Here is a 22,101-nt window from a genome sequence, read left to right on the forward strand (position 1 = left end):
CCCTACCTTTCGTTCCTCCAGTTTGCCAGTATTATTGAATTATTGATCAGGGGTATCGGAGGAATTCTACATTTCACTTGTCACAAACGACACGATAACGAAGTTCACAGTGGTCGGTTCCAGAGTGACTTAAACATTGAAATTAACGTTAACAAAGAATAGAGGAATCGATCGGGAGATGTAAGAATTATTTGAATCGTTAAAAGTTTTATTAAATAATTCATGACTCGCGTACTCCTGTCGTGGCGTTTTACCTAGGCACGATAATTATTAGCTGCTCGATTTTATTCTCGATCCTAATTACATCGCAGGTGTAATTAAATATTTAAATATGCAATATGTCGATTTTACGATAGGAAATTGTTTCGAGTACAGTTTTCCCAATTCGACTTTCAAGTTTTATACGGTTTTCGTAGTGCCATTTTATCTTCGTCGATCTCGAGGCGAGGAAATTCGTTTTGAAAATGGATAAAAGCACGGTGAATTCGCGTGGTGGTTGGACGAAGGCACGAAAATCAGGTCTTAGGGTCCGCACGAATGTAATCGGTTCGGTAATCGTACGGAATGGCGTGCTTCTCGGCGGGAAGAAGGACAAGCGCTAGAGAGCGAGGAAGATAGAAAGGGGAGCTTGCAAGCTCACGAGGGGGCCCTGAGTCAGCTCGCTAAATATAACGCGGCGTGGAAGAACGGTGGTACATGCACGACGTGTTCGACGTATGATCATCCCAGCACGAAGTGTGAAAGCTCTGCGTGGAAACGCCAAAACTTGCCGGACGTACGGTCCGAGCTTTTAAAGTGGCACTGCTGAATCACTCTGGAACGGAAAAGCTCGACCTGACTCCGGCAGCTTTCGTTCACCATTCGATCGATTAACGTTTCACGAATATTCGGATAATCGTGGTGAAATTTCCACCATAGCGTAATAACCGTAAATGGTTATTCTCGTTGCGTCATTCTCGTATTATCTCGCGAGGTATTAAAATTATTTTGTTCCCGATTATCAGGAAATTTCGAGCCGGAGTTCTCCGCTTTAAGAGGCTATTTCAGCTTCGAGTTTGCAACGGTGTAACTTTTCAGAGATTAATTCTTTTTCAGTAATTTTCTCCATCGGCGTGACACACGTTAAGAAAATATTAATGGGGCTGCGGATAAAATGAACGGTGCACTCTGATAAGGGTGAATTTCTGATCGAAGGAAACCTCCTTTTCTCACGTCGTTAGCTTTTTCCGATATTGTAACTCTTTCGCGTTTGTAACCGGATATAACTTTTACACGATTCGCACACGGTATTTTTAGTGGAGCATAAGTGCCTAGGTAAACGGGTCCCGGGTATGATCCTCGGTTTCATCGTCAGTGTGATCCTCGCAGGGCCAGGTAGTCGACAAATAACGAAAGTTTAACCAAAGAAGATCTATCTACTTTACACGGTATTTCCAAAAACCCATTCTGAACTGTACTCAAATCCAGTCGGTACCTAACCTTTCTTTATAATAGTACCACGATTCGTACGAAATAACAACCAAAAAAGACGTCAATAAAAATTAGGTTTTCAACATCTAGTCTATCGACAAAATACCTAGCAAAGAAATTGCAAGCCATCGAATCTATAATTCTCGTGACATCCATAGAGTACCTAAATAAGTTCTTGTTTCTTCTCTTTGATAGCTTCAAGCAGTCTCTTGCAAAGATTCGTGTAGCCGAATAACAGGCGGTACCAATCGAGGGTTAATTAAAATAATAAATTCGAAAGCCGGAGGGTGAGCAGGTTTCTCTCTTAGCCCTGACAGCGGTCTCTTCTTTCATCCTTCAGATAATCAGAAAACTCTGTGCCTCTAAACCGAGTCAAAGCCATTAACAGGAGCAAACATTTTCGAAAGGCAGCGAACGAGACCATGCCCGCGCCTGATCCTCCGGATCATTAGACCCGCCGACAGAGAAAGTCTGGCTAATTAGACGAACTCGTAGTCGCGGATCGGGAAGCGTGGTGAACGATCGCCGAACAACCGACATGGGACTTGGATGCGGGGAGCCGGATTGATACGCGATTAGAGAGCTTAAACCGACTGTCGAAGGGACCTGTGTCGGCAAGTAGAAGAGGATGACGATGAACGCTGATCGCAAGCTCATCAGCCAGCCGTCGGTGGACAGCGAAAATAACGAGCGTGTCAGCACAGACCGCGTGGGTAGCTTTCCTTTTCATGCTTACACGAATCCCAACCACCTATACGTGCACACACAACGGCGCCATCCCCACGCACCGTGGCCATCGTTGCGTTGTTTCCACCGACACGAATACACGCGCGTTTCTTCTCCTTTCTTCCATTCCTTTCCTGCCTTTTTCATTCATTTGACATCGATTATTCCGCGCGAATGCGGAATTTGCCGGGCAAACTGGTTAATACACGCCTCGAAAAACCGTGTTTGCCGTTCCATCTGCCTCGTTTCCTGCCTCTATGAAATTGCGCTTTATTGGTTGTTTCATGGCAGATGCGTAGGAAGTTGTATAATCTGTATCGCGGCGGGAGAGGAAAGGAATTTTTGTTTCTTTCCTTTCCTCCTTTCTTTCCTTTTTTTTTCTTTTTTCTTTTTCTTTCGTCTCTTTTTTTCTGCCGGGAAATAAGTCGAACACAATGGAGCGAAGTTTGTTTGTACAAGGGTTCGTTTTTGCGGAGATACGTAGCAAAGGCACTCGCCGAGGAATTCGATGGAATTACTTTGCGAAAGGAGACACGTGCAGTTTCATTATCTGCTTAGCTTTTAATGGGAAATTGTCTTTGCGACGTAGAATTTTAATGAATTACGGACACCGTAGTTTTTCGTCGACCTTTTAGCCCAGACACTTGATAGACGCAATAGCTATCCGCAGGCTGAAGTAATTAACTTCGTTTCCTTGACTTTTCGGAATTTTTAGCACTCGATCGACGTTCGACATTTTATATTTTAAATAAATTTCCTTATTTCTGGAAATTTAACCTGATATCATGATCAACGTGTTAAGTGTTGCCATTTTTCTTTTCTTTTTTTTCTTCTAAAGCATCGACAGATGCAGTGCAGATCACGCGTAATTTTCCTGTAATCTCAGAGTCTTTTCTCTGTGATCCGCTGAAAGTGTTGCAAAGACACGTTTGAAAGGCGAGAAAGACGTATTTGGAAGGCGAAGATGAACACCTGGGTCGACGGTGTTTATGTCACAGTAGCCAATCGCGAGGCAATTGTCTGGGTCCAGGTCGTAAGATTATCTGTTGCGTCTTGCACGTTATGCAATCAGGAATAGTTTTTCTCGTAATCAGTATTATGACGATGTCGATAAACACGTGAGCGGCCGCACGTGCTCGCATGATACGTGGGCACGTGCGATCTTTATCACGGGACAATGGGATCAATTTGGAGCTCTGTTGTTTTTCCAACAGCTGATTGTTCGAGACGGCTATTCGAAACGAGTCGAAGAATTAACGTGAAAAATTTGGCTTGTCTCGATGACAAAATGATCGGTAGAATTTTTGCGACATTTTTTATTTCACTGTTCGCAAGATGAAGAAGCTATGTAATAGAAGCACCGTGTAAATAATTTGATTTTATGGAGATTGCTGGGGAATTATTCATTGTCAAGGTCCGCTTTCTCCAGCCTCTTAACCTCTTTTTTAGACAGACTCCCTAAGATAGTGGTACTAAGCATCCTAGATTTTATTTCGAGACTTGTTGTTTCACTTCGACGTGCAATTTTCCTTTAATTATATTGCAAATTAATTTTGCGCCAATTATAAAGCACGCACGTTAAATTTCTGTTATAAAATCTTGTTAAATAGAAGTTACATACTTCATCTCACTTAGACTCGTCATTGTGATAGTTGACTTCTTCAGTTGCCAATGTCAGTGACATTTGATTCAATTTTCTTGCAGGGTCAAATGATTTACTGATATCGATCCACGAAGAAGCTAGCCGCAATGATGACGAAACGTTGAAATGCTTTTAATTCCTATTTGACAAGACCTGTACCTGGAAGTAGGCTCATACCAAATTTTAACAGCCTAAAATTCTTTGTTCCCAAGATTTTATGCTTCTTCCAGTTCCTGGCAGTAGTCAAGAATTTTCACGAATTCAAATAAAGTCCGCTTTTTTAATTTTTAATCGTGTCACATGTCGGTACATGACAAACTTTTTGACGACGTGATCTCCTAATTAAAATATTTGTTTTTGGAAGCTCGCTTATTAATTTCCACCGCGTTCGCTGAATAAACGAGATATTCTTTGCATAATCATAATTGCATTCATCGTTGGATCGAATGGAATGTAAATGTTATCGAGAATGTTCCAGGTATTATTCCTTCAATGAGTTAAGGAAATAACGAAAGTTCGAATAAGCCGATGTTTCGATTAACTCTAATTAACACGATCGCGAGGAATAAAAAGCTGTAACGTTATTTCGAATCGTCGCTTTTTATTTTAATTTCAGACAAGGTTTACTCAGATCCGAGTGGCTCGTGGAACATTTGTATTTCAAATACCTCTTGTATTATTCCAGGAAATATATATCGAATACGAACTTTTGCATGTTTACCAGTATCCATTCCCTTTGTTCTTCTCTTACAAAGAAGACAAATATTTTACCATTATATTTTATCGTATATACAATTATCTTTTGTATTATCTTCTAATGAATAACAAACTCGACGTTCACCGAGTGTTACTTCAATGCTGCGATCGTTAATTTCGTGTCTTTTCTTTTTTTACAGGATACGAGGACTCACGTAGTCGTGGAGCTATACGATACGGAGCGGTCGTACGTGGAAGCACTGCAAATACTAGTCAATGTGAGTAGATCGGTGTTTTAATAAAACTTACAAATCGATGGAATTTCGTCTCGCAAAATAACAAAGCACGCTGTCGGAATTTGGTTCGAGATTGTGCTTTCGATTTGCGTCCATTTGTTCCAATATTTTCCTTCTATTCTGTCCATTAATTCCGGACGTAACAATAAAAACATTCACCCGTGAACACGACTAAAAGCATAGTCGATATCGAACGAAACGTTCAAAACGTATTTGAAAAATATTTGGAAAATATTGCTTCTGCGACAAAATGAAGGAGGAAGAACTCATCGATAAGGAAACACCGGAGGAAGGTGACAGAATCGTGAAATCTTAGACAGTTGTTAAGGTTACCAAAATTATTTTAGAAACTTTCGCTCGAGTATATAAATATCCATGTAACAGTGATAAAATACGGAACAATACGTCGGAAGGATCGTGGATCGCTCGACTGTGATTCCGTCGTTTCCTCTTCCTGCAGCGAGCATCTTCCTGCACGTCGTCTGAGATGTGCTTTTCGAAAGTTCTTCGAACATCGAAGCCGCGACCTTGTTTCTCGTAAACAAGCTCGTTGCCCGTTTATTTGCTCCGTTCGAGCAAGGATTCCACTCGAGTGATCTACTTCGTGAAAAGCTTCTCGTTAAGTTATGCAGTCTCGCATCTCCGGCTTGTTGTTTCCATTAAACGTGCCATCCGAATTACGGACGTTTCCTGGTAAATTCTCGGAATTACCCAAGGGTCTCTGCGACCGAGTTGTCCTCGAAGATTCCACATTCTTACCGATCTTCCAAACATTCCGTTCTCCTTCTCGATCGTAACGAAACGAACGGCCATCGTGTTCGCAAAATCTTGCGGAAGGTGAAACGTGTAGGATGACGAGAAAGGTCAATACAAATGATACATGGGGTAAAAAGTAATTGCCACGAGGAAGCGTAACTTCGACTAGGTAACTGTCGAAGAAAAATGGCCAAGACTAACGACTCTAGACAAGCGACCAATTAGTTGGCTAACAGAAAGAGGCGATTCTTTGCATGCACTTTCATCGAAAAGGGCGTCGGTTGTGGCCGGAAGGTCAAAGGTAGAGGTTCGGAAAAGACACAGATGACGTTTCGTTTTATTAAATTTCCACGAAGAAGCGATATTTCGCGACAGGGAACGGTTCTCGTTACAACCGCGACCCTTGTCTCCTCGTACCATTCGTTCGCTGCTATCAGAATTTTTCCGTCCCAGCGTACCGAATAAAAAAGTTCACGCCATTTCACGAAACTCGGCAACGAAGGGAAGAAAATCGTGGAAGGAAATCGGTCGTTCCCTTCGCCGTTTGACATTTAAAGAAGCCGTCGGTGTTTCGAGTTCCATCGCCGTATTCGCATTCGTATCGAAGGCTGCCGGATCGATAAATAATGCCCGCAATTAGTCCGTGGTAATTACCGTGCCGTCTCTCTGCGACTCGATACCATCACGGAAGGACGATTCCTCATAAACAGCGCTGCGAATCGGCGCATAAATGGGGCACAACCTTCGCGACCCTGCGAGAGGCGCGTGTTCTGAATTTAATGGCGACCCTCGATGGCAGCAGACGTGATTCCCAGATTTATTTACGCGTATCGATATGTCAGTCGCGGCACTCTTTTACGACCGCCATGTCGATGCAACCAGAACATTTCTGAGAAGCTGCGCAGGCTTTCGATGAATATCGCGATGGAAAATGGAGGCTCGCTGGAATATTCAACCTGCTCCTCTCCTCTCTATCGATTCTACGCCGGTAGTTCTACGTTGATTGAATAAGTAAGGGTGGATCGAGGTGGAACGAAGGATCGAGGCGGTCGATGGAAAAAGGAATTTCGTTGTTTGTTCTATGGAGAACGGAGCGTCGTTTCCTTTCCTGGAAGCGATTATTATTTTAGTTGGGAATATCGCAGAATTTCTATGCTGTCCTCGTTCGTTATTTTGTCCTTTCTAGCTTGGTAATATCGTTGCGAGATATTTAAAAATTTCTATTCTTCTGTGGTATTCCTTTTCTGTCGAATCGTAGAATTTTCAATACGGATACCAGTCTTTCTTCTACTTTTTTCTCGAAGAAAATTCTGAGAAAGTAAAATCGAACTCTTTGGTAAAATGGTTCCGAGGAATGATCATTTTTAAAAATTCTTCCTGATCACATTTGAAACATCCTTATTTCGTTTCTGTACCCTCGCGTCTCGAAACACGACGCGAATGTCGATTTGAACATTCCATGTTGAATGAACGGGACAGATATTCCATTGCGACGGATTCGTACTAAATATCCATTATTAAGGGAACAGACACTCGACGAACCCTTTCTACCGTTGGTCGCGTTCCAAGATGTCAGCATCTTAATTCAATCTTCATACGATCGTTTCTGGTTATTCGGTCTTAACGCTCGTCTATTTTCAAATCGCATACGCATATCTGCGAACGTTCCAGATATTTACGATGTTTCTCGTAAAAAAGGCAGGAAAGAAAGAAGAATAATCCTGTTGCAGCATTCGGTGGACCGATCGAATGGGGTTGGAGTATCGTTATCAGATGCAGGGGCAATAAAATACAGTTCCATCGTATCGAGCCACGACGATCGATTTTAATGTTAATATCGCGACGAATAACGGAAACAACGCTCGGTTTCTGACAATTTATTTATTTTCCGCGACCCAGTTTATACGCAGAGGGGAGGAGAAATTTATCTGGCAGCTTCACGAGGATTATTAAATTCTTTCTTTTCATATACACGCGGTCAATCGAGACTGGAAAATCGCAACAAACGATCGTCCACGTGCCGCGAAACGAAATTGACGATGGAACGTGTGCCCAGCCGCACACGCATACTGAATACATTATCTATTTCGATGCATGACAAATGGATAAACCGACCGTTCCGATCGCATGTGCGCGAATTTTTTATTCGTTAAACAATTGCGACCGATTTTTCTGTCGGTTACTTGCGAATCGTGTTCCTGGGATACTGATTCGACGCTGAAGAAAGGGAACCTAAAGGTTCTAGGAATTTTCCCGTCCGCCATTTTCAAGTATACCAACCACTCCAATCGCGTGCGCGCAAATTTTTCTTTTTTTTTTTAAATAATTATAACCCATTTTTAAATCGATCATTTACCAATCGTTTTCTTTGAATGCCGATCCGACGTTGAAGAAAGTGAATTGAAAGGTTCTAGGAATCTTCTGCCCGCCATTTTCAAGTAAACCAACCACTTCAATCCTATGTGCGCGAATTTTTCTTTCGTTAAATAATTATGACCGATTTTTAGATTAATCATTTATCAATCTTCTTCTTTGAATGCTGATCTGACGTCGAAGAAAGTGAATTTGAAGGTTCTAGGAGTCTTTCGTCCGCCATTTTTAAGTATATCAATCACTCCAATCGTGTGTGCGTGAATTTCTTCTTCGTTAAATAATTATGACCGATTTTTAAATCGATCATTTTACCAATAGTGTTCTTTGGGTGCTGATCCGACGTCGAAGGAAAAGAATTGAAAGGTTCTAGGACTCTTCCGTCCGCCATTTTCAAGTATACTAACCGCTCCAATCCTATGTGCGCGAATTTTTCTTTCGTTAAATAATTACGACCGATTTTTAAATCAATCATTTATCAATCGTCTTCTTTGAATGCTAATCGGACGTCGAAGAAAGCGAATCGAACGGTTCTAGGAATCTTCCGTCCGCCATTTGCAAATATTACGCCTGATCCTCCACGCGTAGTTTTCGCGAACAACAGACGCTGGTTGAAACCGACGATAAAAGTCGTAGAATATCTGCGAGAATAGCTGATTCAGAGTGATTCACGTTTCAATGCCGTCTCGGAAACGCAGATTCGTAAACCGGAAGATGCTCTGTTCCGAACTCAATGGATCTCGTCTAATTCCATCGGTCGTGCATTCTCCTTGTTGATCATCGACAATTATCGATTATGCGATAATAGCCGATTCAAGTCGGAAATTCGAAGCCAGAACTACGTTTCACTTTGTGCTACCACGTGAAACAATCTTCCAGCATATATTTCGTTGCTAACGTGCTACCTGTAGCCACAATTTTCGGCCGAACGATCACAACAGTCGAAATCAAAACACGAGCGCGTGCTCGTTCTTTTTTAGAGAACGAACGATTCATCGTCGGCACTAAACCTCGCTGCTCCTTCAAAACAAGACTACACGGTTTTCGGAAAATCCACGCTGAACTCAACTTGGTAAATGTTTCTCGAATATTCGAGAAAGGTATAGTTACACTACGTGTTTCTCCGAGATCACTGTTTCCGCGTCTCTCAGGGGTGAAAATCGAAGACTCGTCACCCTCTTGAGGATATGAAAGCTAGCAACGTTCAGGTTAGAATCGGGAGACGATTCTGATCGCGAGATTTTTTCCATCGATTCACAAAAAGAATTCGAATTTCGCTCGAACGTATCTCAAAACGTTTGATTGTCATATTTTATAAACAGCACGGCCCACGATGATTGTTGTTCGAACCGAGGGATTATTTAGCAACGACCTCGGGTTTGGCTACGCCACTGGACCAGCGGTTTTTCATGTCGTCACTTCGACTTAGAAAAATAATAGAAAGGTATCCATCAGAAAGCGCAAATAAACCGCGATGAAACTACGAATATCGCCGAATCGATGCCTGTTCATGCCCTGGACCAAGCTGACGATGGACATGTCCTGTTGTTAACGCGAGACATACTAAACGGGTTAAGATCATTTTTATTCCGGATTTTTTCACTTTCTTGGATTACTTCTTGAACGTTATTTAGTCTTCTCTATTTCTTTGTCGGTTTAAATAATTCTTCATTTCCTATTTCAACTAGTGCATCGAAAATAGTTGGAAATTTTGAGGTCGAAGAGGAAGAAGCACGAGTCTTCCTTGAATTTTTCTTGAAATAAAATAGTGTTTGGTCAGACGTTTCTCGATGGAAATCCTCGCGACGCAAACTTTGAAGAATCGCAATCGATGTTTGCGCGGATTCACGTGTTTAAAATTATGGCTGCGCTGTTTGCCTGCAACTACGTACGATTTCCAAGCGTTCTGTGTCTTTGGAGAATTCGCACGATCTTTCGATATTAATTTCTCACGTTGCTGGCTTTTAACGTGTTTTATCACTTTTTGTAATAAAATCGATCGCGATGTTTCCATGTAATATTCTCTCTAAACTCTTTACGAAGTTACGCTGAATTAACGAAGTTAGCGGTAATTGATTCCTTGAGTGCTCGCTAGAGTAACTAAATATGATAAAAAAACGTCTCCTTTTTTAATTATTTAAATTGATTATCGTAAATGATATGAAAATATTTTTAATAATTTAATGTATACGGAATAACAGAAATTTTGCATCGGTGGATATTTTCTTTTACAATCGATAATGTAACTTTTATGAAATATCTTTCCATTGAACGCGGAATGCAGTTGTTTCCATACGTTTGACTTGTTTATTCGTCTTGTTACAATGTATCATTCTATCGGAACCTCTTACACGGAAAACTGTTTATTTGGAGCATCTCGAATTGCCAGTATGACGTGCATACTAAAGGCTCAAAGAGTTAAGCTCCATTGTCCTCACTGGTATTTTATTCCGAACTTACTTTATGAAGACCGCAAAGATTAATTACGCGCACTGAAGAAATCCTGATACCATCGATGCTCGAATAATGAATTCCTTAAAAAGTAATACTCGGTATGCCTTAACTTCTACGTAACTGCACAACAGGAAATATTCTTGGGATCTTACATAATATGTCCTTTTATTTCACTTCGTAATTTTATGGCTGTGAAGAAAAATTCCGTATGCCACGTATTTTTATTTTCAAGATATTACCATTTAACGTTCCCAAGATCAATACTCCCCGTTAGCGTTTGGTTAGGTTGTACAATATTTTTGAATATATAAAGTTCGTTTTCGTCCATTTTTTCCTCATAAATATGCAAATTGCTTCTTGCAAACGCACTTAACACTAGAATTACTTTAATATGTACCTAAACATATTATATAATTGGCCGCATAGATAATAGTAATTTCAGTGGTACAACTGGCGATTTAATGATATAACTTGACATGAGTCAACATTAATTTCGCAAAAAGCAGATATATATTTTTAATAATAGCGAAAACAAAACTGCGAGACCGGTCATCTCGATTGGCTCGGTACTTCCAGCGTTAATAAATAAATTACAATCCTCTGAAACTGTGATACTTGGTGTACAACCACGGTGTTCGTGATACACCATAAACATCTTCTCGCCACTAACACCGCTCCGCATATAAAACTTTCCCATCAAAGAGCGGCCAGTCGTATATTACATTAAAATCCATTAAACCTTTTCATCCAGGCCTAATCCAAGAGCCATTAGCATAGGAGTCGCTAAAAATACCCTCAACACAGCTATCCACTCTCCGAAAGTTAAACATCCGTGAAGCACCTTAGATCCAATTCATCACGTTCTCCGAGCTTCCTCGATCGATCCTCTCGTTTCTTTTCCGACCATTCCACTCCACGCGTCTCGGCGTAACCCGACCAAGGGTACCCGTTATTTCTCCACATTGGAAATCGAGATTTTCGTTGCGTAAGTCCACGAAATTCCTCTCTTCCGGCAGCGTTAAATCAACCGAATAAAAATCGATTTCGCGTTAAAACGGCGAACATTACGCGATAATTCAGTCGCGGCGTGGCGTCCGCGTCTATTGCGGCGTTGGGGTGCATTTTCTGCACCCCCTGGCCCGTGCACGCAAAATATTTCCACGATCGCGTCGTTCGTTTTCGCGAAACGGAATTCAGGGAATCGCATAGCTGCAGCGCTGATTCGCATTTATTTACGAATCTGGAAGAAGAAAGAGGGAGAACAGAAGAGGTGGGGGATGTTTAACTTGGATACATCTTTGGGAGGGTTTCGACGGTGAAAATACGACTGCTTTTTGATTAATTCTACGTGTTGGTACTTTGCGTGTTTGAGATTAATCGACGTGCTTTTCCATTGGCTGAAATTGTGGCGAAGAGACCGGTTGTGTTTGGGTTACGAGTTCGATTGAGCACTGAATCGAGAGGAATATCGATTGGCTGTGTTGTTGGTTTTATTTGGAGATAATTGGAACAGTGTTTGGATTAAAATTCATGGAAATTTGAATTTGTTTCAGAAATATCTACAACCGCTGAAGAGCTCCGAAAATGCGGGTTTGGTGGACTCAGCCACGGTGGACGAGATCTTTTATCAGGTAAATTAATCTATTTATTTATAAAATAAAGGATTCGGTGTCTTTTTATAAATGAGATCAAGTCGAACGATTTAAATTTAATTTACAGAAGCGGGTTTTATTATCGTGCTCTCTAGCTGTCGCCATCTTGTTCTGGAAATAGTAAATTGTATTATGATGAAAAATTCGTAGGAACTTAGACAGCCTTCTTTCGAGTTCAAAATTCATGAGATAGGATTAAAAAATTCACCAAAATTTCTAAATCGGCGGGCTAAAAAATAAATGAAAATATTCTGCTAATTTTTGATGTATATCGATATTAATAAAATATTCTATATTCGACAGTCGATATTCGAAGGGAAAAGGTCACAGCATATACATGTACAATCGTCGAAATTGAGATAATTTCGACTCGCGTCGAGAAAATCGATGCAGGAATTACCGAATACGATATTCGCGTGTCTGACCATATACGTGCCATTCTACTCGGCATAAATTCCTCGAAATTCGCGCGAGTGTACAAACATCCAGGCGATAAAAGAAGCTAAATGAAAGTGAAATCTGTTCGCGTGAATTCCTTTAACACGGTTTGCGCGATCGATGTTTGGCTACCACGACTTTCCAATTAACTTGTTGAACCGTCAGACAGGCGTGCGCTTTCCAACCTTTGACTCCCGATCTTCCTGACGGAAGGAACAATTGTTAATTATTTCTTAATAGCCGCAACGTGAACGCGAAACAGAGAGCTAATACGATGTTACGGTATAACGAAACAGGCATACGGTACTTTGTTATTAAACATTACAACGCGAAGCGTGCAATTACCGGTACTGCAAACGTAGCGTTGTATTCCTAATTATGCGATAATAAACGTTTATTATCGTTCTATGGAGAGGAATGAGATTACGCGAGACGTGGTTTGTGCAAACGACAGTCACGTTTTAGAACCAACTGAAACTTCGTTAAAATCGAATATCTGGGGTTCGATGGGTGCTGTCCTCGTTTCTGTCTTCGAACTTTAACATTTTGCATAACCCGCCATTTACATGTAGATGTTCTCGGTTCAAATTTTCGGGAAATTCTCTTTCACCGTGCGATGATATTCGAGTAATATATCTTCGATCAATAAGAAGTATTTCGTCCTCGTGATTTATTTCACATTCGCAGATTTTTAGACAGAGCGAAGATCAGTAGAGCCCTGTTTAGGGAGACTGGAGTAAGTCATGAAAGGAGAATTTGCACGTGTTTCAGATTCCCTCTATTCTCAACCATCACGAAGTGTTCTTGGAGGAATTACGTAAAAGACTGGACACTTGGGAGATTCAGCAGACGATTGGCGATGTTTTCCTCGATGTGGTACGTTTCCTTATCGAACACTCGATCCTTTTGTCTAATTCTACTTTTAGATCTATATTATATATTTTGCACAATAGCTTATTTTAATTATACTTAGTTTCTTGGTAACTATTTTAATATTCGTTATATCGGGTTGCTCTATTTATTCAGTTTATTCTATTCGAAGAGGGCTGTTCATTTCGAGCTTCTGACAAATGTCTAAATACCGAATCGCGAAATGAAATACTGCAATTGAAGAGGAAAATTAATTGAAGCCTGTATATCGACGAAGAGACGAACTCGAAGAAGCGTTGTAGGAAGCTTTTTATAGCCCTCTTTCTCAGATATCTCGCTTCGGAAAACTTTTACACTAGAAGGAACTGAATATACCAGAATCTTGTAACGATCTTAATGAATTTATTTCTGACGAGGTCTTTTTTAAAATGATGATATATATAACTTAATAAGACGTCAATTCTATAAGAATATAGTATCTTTAAACCTTTCTTAAGTTTTGTTACAAGTTTTCTGTCCAACCCAGTGCAGAGACCACTTTAATCCGATATCGATGTTAAACCGTAGCTCTGTTTATTATTCATTATTCGCCTTTTCTGTAGTTCACCAAGCCAGTCGTCCTGGAGACGTACACCCTCTTCCTTGATAATTGGAAGTCCGCGAGGAAGGCGATAAAAACGACTTGTCAAGCGAAACCGGCTTTCGCGCGATTCCTCGAGGTATATATGCGGCGCATTCTTCTTCATTTTCCCTCTGCCAATTAGCATTTTTATCCTCCTCATTGTGGAACAGCAGCTTCGTCTTAATTTCGTTACGTTTTCCACCTCTTTGCTCGCGCTAATTCCTCAATGCAGCCAAAACTAACTTGACAATCTCGCCCAGAGAATATCTAATCGGAATATTTCTCCATATTGCATTTCCAACGCTTCCTTCCGTTTCGCTGAAATTTATTTCACGCTGTCCACGTCGCAGACCCCTTTCTCTTTACTTGGATCGTAAACGGAAATTCTCACATTATCGTGCTTTGCGCGACAGACAATGGAACGCGAGCACAAAGGAAAACTTGGTCTGGATCAGTTATTGATCAAACCGGTGCAGAAGATACCCCGTTACGAGCTGCTGATCCAGAGGCTGCTGAAGCACACCGACTCCACGCATCCGGATTTCGAGCTGCTCCAAGCTGCTCAGAAGGAGGTGCACGAGTTGGTCGTAAAGATCAATTGCACGGAAAGGGAGTCCCTCGAGTGGGAGCAACAGCAAACTACGTTGAGGGAGGTTCAGGCACTCGTCGAAGGACTAGCTGGTATCGTGACCAACGATAGGTGAACTTGTTTTCGTTTATCACGACTAATCGATTCGCTGAAAAATTGGGTGAACCAGAGGAATTTCCGCGATGGTATCGGTTGAGAGGAACGGAAATTTAAAATAGAAAATATTAGATACCTGGAGAGTATAGAAGCTTGAAGCTTTTAGGAAAACACGAAAATATGGGAGTAGAGAGACGTATTGCTGACACGATAAAAGATATTGCGTCAGATTGGATTTAGAAAATAATTTAAAATATATTTTAAATACATATAATTTATTAATTTAATATTTTAAATATATATATTTTAAATAGAAATAATTTAAAATATATATAATAGGATTTGGTATTTTTCCAAGAAGAGTAAAAGATGAAACGTGTATATTTATAAATAATAGGATGAGATTAGAAGAAATAATTGGACAAAAATGGAAGCTTCTGAAACGAGTTTTCGTAATTTAGACATCCACTATAATCTCGTATTTTTACACGATCCGTGAGAAAATGACGAGGAAAAAGGTCGAGCGGAGTTTAACGGGGAATAAAGCCTTCGTCGAATAGCTGGGCGTAAAACGTTGTACTCGCTTCTTCATTTCATGAACTATTCAGTCTTTAAGCGTGCACGCCGTATCGATTCCCAATACCGATGCGTGTCGCGGTAGAAATTGCTATGAAAACAAAAAGATTCATCCGAATTGACGCGTCTATTTTCTGATGCAGAGCATTCGTCCGCCACGATCTGGTCACCATAGCCTCGAATCAAGGAACCAGGAAGGAACGCGCGCTATTTTTGTTTTCCGATCTGCTTGTTATCACCAGCATCAAGAGGAGAAGCGGAACCATCAGAAAACCATCGACGTGAGTGTGTTCGATGAATTTTCGCGAATTATTCTGGAAATACCAACATCGCGTACTTTATCGATTAATCCTCGAGCTTATCCCAATTATACTCTAGCCCTAAAGATCCCTAAAGACAAAGTATCTGAGAAATCTCTTTTATATAAACCGAATACACGCGATATTTTATAGCTTTCTACATATGCATTCGTTCTCTGTCAGAAGTTCCTGTCCAAATAGTCTGGTTGGCCTACTGGAAGCAAATAAGTACAAAATGTTAATGAGAATACCGCTGGACGACCTAGAAGTTATGAAAGGTACCACGAAAGAAATTTCTAGACTGCCGAGTAGAAAATAGACTAATCGACCGACTAAAAATAAACGTTGCTTTCCATAGCCAAAGATGAAAATTTGAGGCGAATGGCCCGCGAAGTAGACCATCTCCGAGAAGACTGTGCCACGTTGACTCAGCTTCAGGAGCTGGCATCCACGCTGCACGGCGCGAAGCAACAATTAGAGGATCTTATCAAGGATTTGCTAGGTCAGGCGCAACGGCAATTAGCAGAAAGAAACGCGGCACATTCGCAGTTGGCCTGCCTGGAATTAACGCTGAACACTCAGTAAGTAACCTTACAGAGTTCTGCCATGTCCCTTGAACGTCAGAATGACACTCCGTATTGAACAGTTAAGTTTTACCACCGATACTTGAATCGATCCATTAAATTTCTCGCTGTCATCTGTCTCCGGTCACCGCAAACGATACCATAGCGCACAACGTGACGAGCTCTTTTCATTGACCATGAATCTTTTCCATAATTTACAACAATTCGTATTAAACGAGCTCCGCTTCCCCATTCCACCGTGTCATTCTCCGCGCGCGTATCTCCGCCACAACGTCATTTACGCAACAAACGACGACGTTGCGAATGAATTCCATCCGAAAGGACAACGAAGGAGTCCTCCATTCGAAGCTGCATGGTGACAGTTTATTGAACGCCAACATTCCATCCCATTAGCCGCTCACAAAGCTGTCCAGCCTCACAATAAGCGTATTTTTGCATTTTACCTGCCTCGCGTTTCTGAACCACGTGTATCCAACTGTGTCCAATAAGCAACGTGACTTCTAGCAGCTCGCGTGACAGCGGTTTCATGTATTTACAGGGCTGGAATCGAGAACATTTCCGTGATGTTCACGAAGCCGGACAAAAGGGCCAGTTGGGAGGAGAGCTTCAACGAGGCTAAACAGAAGTTAGGTGAGTCGCTACGCGACTGTATTGGAATTCACGAGGTTTGATCAGTCAGACACGTTGAGAAGTAACGCTTTCTTCTGGACTATTCCAAGGTTTTCTTTCCTCAGCTTCGTGCACGGAGCTGGCGATCCTTTCAGTTAGAGATCCTGTTACTATCCTGTTAGATAGAACCTGACTGACTCGAATCTCGTGAACTCCGTGGTCCACACAACAACGCGTGCATTTCGCAGTCTGACCTGTGTCGATGTGTCTCAACTTACAGCGTTGTCCGCTGATAGGAGGCCCTGCCCAGAGTTTGTGGGACCTCTGCCGATTCGAAAGACTCGGGCTGGCTTGCAGTTCACCTGTGCTGCTCCCACTCTGGCCAACGGACAGGGCTCCAGGGACGTTTGGGTGTGCAACAGCGACGGCTACGTGGGTCAGGTCTGCGTGCTGAGTCTCACTCCGGAACCACCGCAGGTGACATCTTGCAACGGAGTCTGCAACGCCAGGATCCTGTGTGTCGCTGGAATCCCGGCGTGCACTCAGAGGTGAGACTCCGTTCCGTTTGGCTAAGCTAGGGGTGTGAGCTGGGGCTTTCACTACTCGGGTTCTTGCGGTTTCCGTTGCTCGAAGCTTCTGGGTGTGAGCTGGTTGTGGGACTTTGGGAAAATGTCTTGTCTGTACCGTGTTAAATCCTGTTAATCGATGGAACATTGTATTCTAAAATAAGGATTGCACTTTGTGGGTTTTGAGCTGTGTCGAAACACTTATTTTTCTGTCAAGTGATGACAAAGTTTGCTAAATATCTCTGATGATATTATCATTAACGTTTCATCGTCAACTTAATATCTTTTCAACGAAATTTAATCGTATGTCTGAAAGTTTCAAGCAACATGGGAAGCATAATGATTTTGCGAGGTCCTTGAAAGGAAAGAAAGGAGGTTGAAATGATAAGGAAATTTTAAGGAATAATTTTCCCTTTTTTTTTGTAATGTTTCGTAGGCTAGTAGAAAGGGACCTTACTTTATTTGTATTATATTTTAGATCGAATTCGTGCGTGACTAACAACATTTCATTCGCGAACAGTAAGAGCGGCATAAGCATCTCGGTCCAGGATGTCGATGCCAGTGGCGGGAACATACAGTTAGATAGGTAATACTCTTGACTGACAGTTTGAATCGGAACGAAATAGTGTTGTATAACGAGGAGTCAACTCGTAATAACGAACAATAACTGCAAGTTGGTTAAACTGCAATCGAGATTATCTCGAGTTCATTCATTTTACATCTGTATGTCGAGAATGAAAATTCTAACCAGGAATTCCGTCACTTCTTACATTTCAATCATAATTTTGAAGTGGTACCAATTATCGGTTGATTTCTTGTTATAGAATATTTTACCATAAAAAGCCCTTTATGTTATTCTGTGTTTAAAATATTCCCATTCTAAAAATCACATATTCACTTGCTAGAAATAAGTTCTTTTTGCAAATTTGACGCTGCCAAAAATATATTAGTAAAAATAAACTTTTTTTAATTCTCTAACTACATTATCTGTGCATTAATAATTTTCTCATATTTATATTTATACCGTACCTTATATTTTATACCTTATAAAATTCCTAGAATAGAATTTCTTGTTCGATTAATATATTTTTCTGCAGCGTCAATTAAAAAGAAAGACCTGTTTTTAGAGACACTCCTTGTACATTATTTTACATCGTGATTTAGTACGTTTCATCGTTAATCTAAGAAAGCTGTTTTGCAGTTGCTCGAGCTCCGACTACTCGGACTCGGACGACATTCCATGTGCAGATACGGGTAGCCTGACTTTGAGTGGCGACGTTCCGAGTATCGATAACGTTACGACGGAAGAGGACGTTAATCAACCAACCATGTGGCTGGGGACCGAGGATGGGTGCATACACGTTTACAATTGCAACGATAACATCAGGATAAAAAAGAACAAAGTGAAAATACAGCACAACAGCAGCGTGCACTGCATCATGTAAGACATTTATTAAACTTAATAGAAAATTCTTTTTATCCTTTCCGAATAAACGACGTCTAATAAATCGTCGATAATAAATTTTTCCTTAACAATTTATCAATTACACTTTTTCTTTAGTCTACGTATATTCACTCTCTCTTTTTCTTCGGTACTTTAGATACTTGGATAATAAAGTGTTCGTGTCGCTTGCTAATGGAGACATCACTGTCTATGCTCGAGATCACGGTATGTACTGTATCTATATATACTATACATTTAATTATCTAACTAAGTTCATAACGAAAAATAAACTTTGTACTAGTTCAACGATAAGTTGGACAAAACATCCACAAGTGTAACAAGCAACGAAATAAAATTTGAAATAAAAACTATACAATAAATCTCATAGAATATATGAAAATACCGGTAAAGAAAATCTTTGGTATATCTGTACGATAATGTTAAAACTGGGAGAAAAATATTTCAAAGTAAAAGGTTATCGTTTAATCACAGTAGGTGGTTGGAACACCCCAGACCCGAGATCAGTGTCGGTGGGCACGGTGGCTTCTCCAGTGACGAAAATGCTTCCGGTATCCGGGAAACTTTGGTGCGGATGCCACAATTCGGTGAAAATTCTCAACACCCACACGCTAGACGTGGAACACACGTTCGCCGTTAGCAACGACACGTCCTTGTCGGTTTCCTGCATGGCAAGTTCCGGTGGACTAGGAGTCTGGATTTCTTTGCACAATAGCGCCGTGTTGCGTTTATTCCACTCTGGTAGCTACGAATGCTTGACGGACATCAATATAGCACCGGCTGTCACCAAAATGCTTACCAGTAAGTTTCTACGTATCTTGACATCGTGTACCTTTGCGTAGGTACAGAAGATACCTGCAATATCCTACCCTCTTTGTACTAAATATTAAAAAGCTAATGAGTCATAGTAGAAGTTAATACGTTTTTCTTCGTGAGCCTCGAATTAGTCTTGACTTTTGGGTTCGGAAGACGAATCTACCTGAGGGTCGTAAAAGATCCACAGGTTCAGTTAGGACCTGCACCTGGGAATGTATAACCGACGATAAAATGGGTATCTTACCTGAGACGAAGGGCCGTTAAATGTATGAACAACAGATTCCTTTCAGCGGCTCCGCTTTCCAAAATTCGTTTCACTAGTAGGCTTAACGGTTGTTCTTCACGAATTGGACCGAGTGGTACTCCTCGTCGGCGGCCATTTCTGGGCCTGCTTGAGTATGGGCAAAGTGTACAATCAATTTAAAATGTGACAACGGGAAGATACAATCCTGGATATATATATATTTGTTAATCCTGCGAAGTTCGTGAATCCGATAAATACGTAAAGAAGCCTTTTATATATATTTTTGAGCAGACATATGATGCAGTAAATCTTTGGCATGTATGGAAGACAAAAGAAGAAAGGATGATCCGCTTGATATGTATTTAAAATGATTTATGAAAATTTTTGTCTCGAGTATATCAGTATCACTTGTGACAGATGTCCAGCAATTGAGAATTCTGATTTACTTGTATCCTAATATAGTTTCCTCGTTATTACTCTATTTTAACATCATCAAGAGAATATTTGTGATACATTATGTTTAATAATTATAAATTGCATCTAGTCAATCCTCTTGCAAACATTACAACACTTAGGATCACGACACCCGCAGGATTAACATATATTTCTTTCTTTCTTTAATTCGGATCAGTGAATCCCTCCTCGACTCCATACTTTTATAATTTTAAAGCAAACTTCAGACCATAGAGGTCTGGGCTACTTAAAGAATCTTTACACAGCAATTACTTCTCTACTTCGTCATATGGTATTTATTTTAACGGAAGCTTTAAACTTGCTGCAGGTTGCGATGACATAATACGACAACACAAGGCCGCCTGTCTCAGGGTCACCGCACTTTTGGCTTGCAACGAGTTGCTTTGGATCGGCACGAGCGCCGGCGTACTACTGACCGTGCCAATTCCCCATATAAAGCCATCTACTCAGAGGATGTCCCAACCGCCGATCGTGACTGGTACGTATTGACGTCATGTTCGATCGTTTATAATCACGGCTTATTGCTTTCGTTATAATTAGAAGCTGGCCACCGAGTGGACCCGTGTCTTCTCGCGAGGTGTCCGCTTCGACGACGGCCAGATACAGGTTCGATCAATCATTCGCGAAGTTTTTGGATCCGCTCGTGCAGCTACGTAAACCGTGGGCTAATAAATCTCGGGAATCGGAGCCTTTGACGTGGCTACACGGCAAACAGACTTTCAATCTCTGCTGCGATTTAATTGCGATATTCCGTTGCGAGGAAACCTGTCTCTAAACAAATCGAGTAATACGTATCTTGGTCTTCCTCGAATTTTACTTCCTCGCTAGCGTGTGCACGAGTCTGCGATGTATACGAGTGTATGCAAGGTCCACTGTTAAAATCGATTCGCAGAGATGTTGAGGAAACGAGGAAACGAGCGTAGATCCTCGCTGATTGGCAACAGATGTTAGCTTCCCGTTTCGATCCACGTTTGATTGATCGTGATTGATAAGTCTTTTCGGGTCGACCGCGTGATTTATTTTTGAATTCTGCATTTGCCAAATTGTCCCGTCTCAACTGCTGTAGCACGGTGAGAGATTGGTGCACGTTGTTTCGAGAGACACCGGGAAAGGAGGTTATTTTTATTGCCTTTTTCAGGTATTCCTCATGGACATACCGGACACGTGCGTTTCCTCACATGCGTGGAAACGACGACGCCAGCGAAGCCGGATCCGCGTCCAAAGGTGAACAGATACTCTCTGAAGTCCAGCAAGACGCAACAGAACAACATCAATCGCGGGAAACTTCTGGTGATATCAGGCGGAGATGGCTACGAGGATTTCAGAGGTCCACAGGCATCTGCCGAGCTGCAGGCTGGTCGCGAGGACTCGACCAATCATCTGCTGCTTTGGAAAGTGTGACCTGATCTAGCAGGGCCCTCGGTGAGTACTCGTTACGAATTAACTGAATTTTCATTTTCAAACAGTCTTTAGCTTTGCGAAGCAGGATATAAAATAGCATATTATCGAATTTACTGTAAAAATGATTTTTTGAATAATTATATATTTAAATTAGAATAGAAGACACTTGGCCTGGATCCTTTAACAGACGTTATATCACATTTAGTACTAGAACTACCGATCTTTAATGAGAACCTAAATATAATATGTACATATAGACTATAATCATTAAAGTGGAATGATGAAAATAAATATTATATATAATTCTGTCTGAATAAAAGTCAACATGAACTTTGCCAAAAGCAGCAGCATATTTTCAGCAACTGCAAAGATAAAATCTCAAACCAGTCACTT

The 22,101-nt window shown here is 41.1% G+C and overlaps 1 protein-coding gene across 5 annotated transcripts in view; it reads left to right on the forward strand.

Moving 5' to 3' along the window:
- The window catches only part of LOC108547616 (rho guanine nucleotide exchange factor osg-1), a 63,390-nt gene that overhangs the window by 37,713 nt on the left and 3,576 nt on the right, over positions 1 to 22,101 (forward strand). The window contains exons 9-24 of one of the 5 annotated variants that reach the window (XM_017900204.1): positions 4,735 to 4,812; positions 11,964 to 12,041; positions 13,272 to 13,376; positions 13,973 to 14,089; positions 14,406 to 14,692; positions 15,397 to 15,534; positions 15,736 to 15,830; positions 15,911 to 16,133; positions 16,675 to 16,766; positions 17,026 to 17,293; positions 17,790 to 17,897; positions 18,513 to 18,752; positions 18,913 to 18,980; positions 19,248 to 19,574; positions 20,615 to 20,785; positions 21,446 to 21,729. In XM_017900204.1, coding sequence (XP_017755693.1) covers positions 4,735 to 4,812; positions 11,964 to 12,041; positions 13,272 to 13,376; positions 13,973 to 14,089; positions 14,406 to 14,692; positions 15,397 to 15,534; positions 15,736 to 15,830; positions 15,911 to 16,133; positions 16,675 to 16,766; positions 17,026 to 17,293; positions 17,790 to 17,897; positions 18,513 to 18,752; positions 18,913 to 18,980; positions 19,248 to 19,574; positions 20,615 to 20,785; positions 21,446 to 21,708 — 2,658 coding nt within the window. In that variant the 3' untranslated portion in view covers positions 21,709 to 21,729. The remainder of the gene's footprint in view (positions 1 to 4,734; positions 4,813 to 11,963; positions 12,042 to 13,271; positions 13,377 to 13,972; positions 14,090 to 14,405; positions 14,693 to 15,396; positions 15,535 to 15,735; positions 15,831 to 15,910; positions 16,134 to 16,674; positions 16,767 to 17,025; positions 17,294 to 17,789; positions 17,898 to 18,512; positions 18,753 to 18,912; positions 18,981 to 19,247; positions 19,575 to 20,614; positions 20,786 to 21,445; positions 21,730 to 22,101) is intronic. The other 4 variants (XM_017900206.1, XM_017900207.1, XM_017900205.1 and 1 more) reach the window with 4 other exon arrangements.

The sequence above is a fragment of the Eufriesea mexicana genome, unplaced genomic scaffold, assembly GCF_001483705.2.
Source record: "Eufriesea mexicana isolate 0111107269 unplaced genomic scaffold, ASM148370v2 scaffold1137, whole genome shotgun sequence".
Lineage (NCBI taxonomy): Eukaryota > Metazoa > Arthropoda > Insecta > Hymenoptera > Apidae > Eufriesea > Eufriesea mexicana.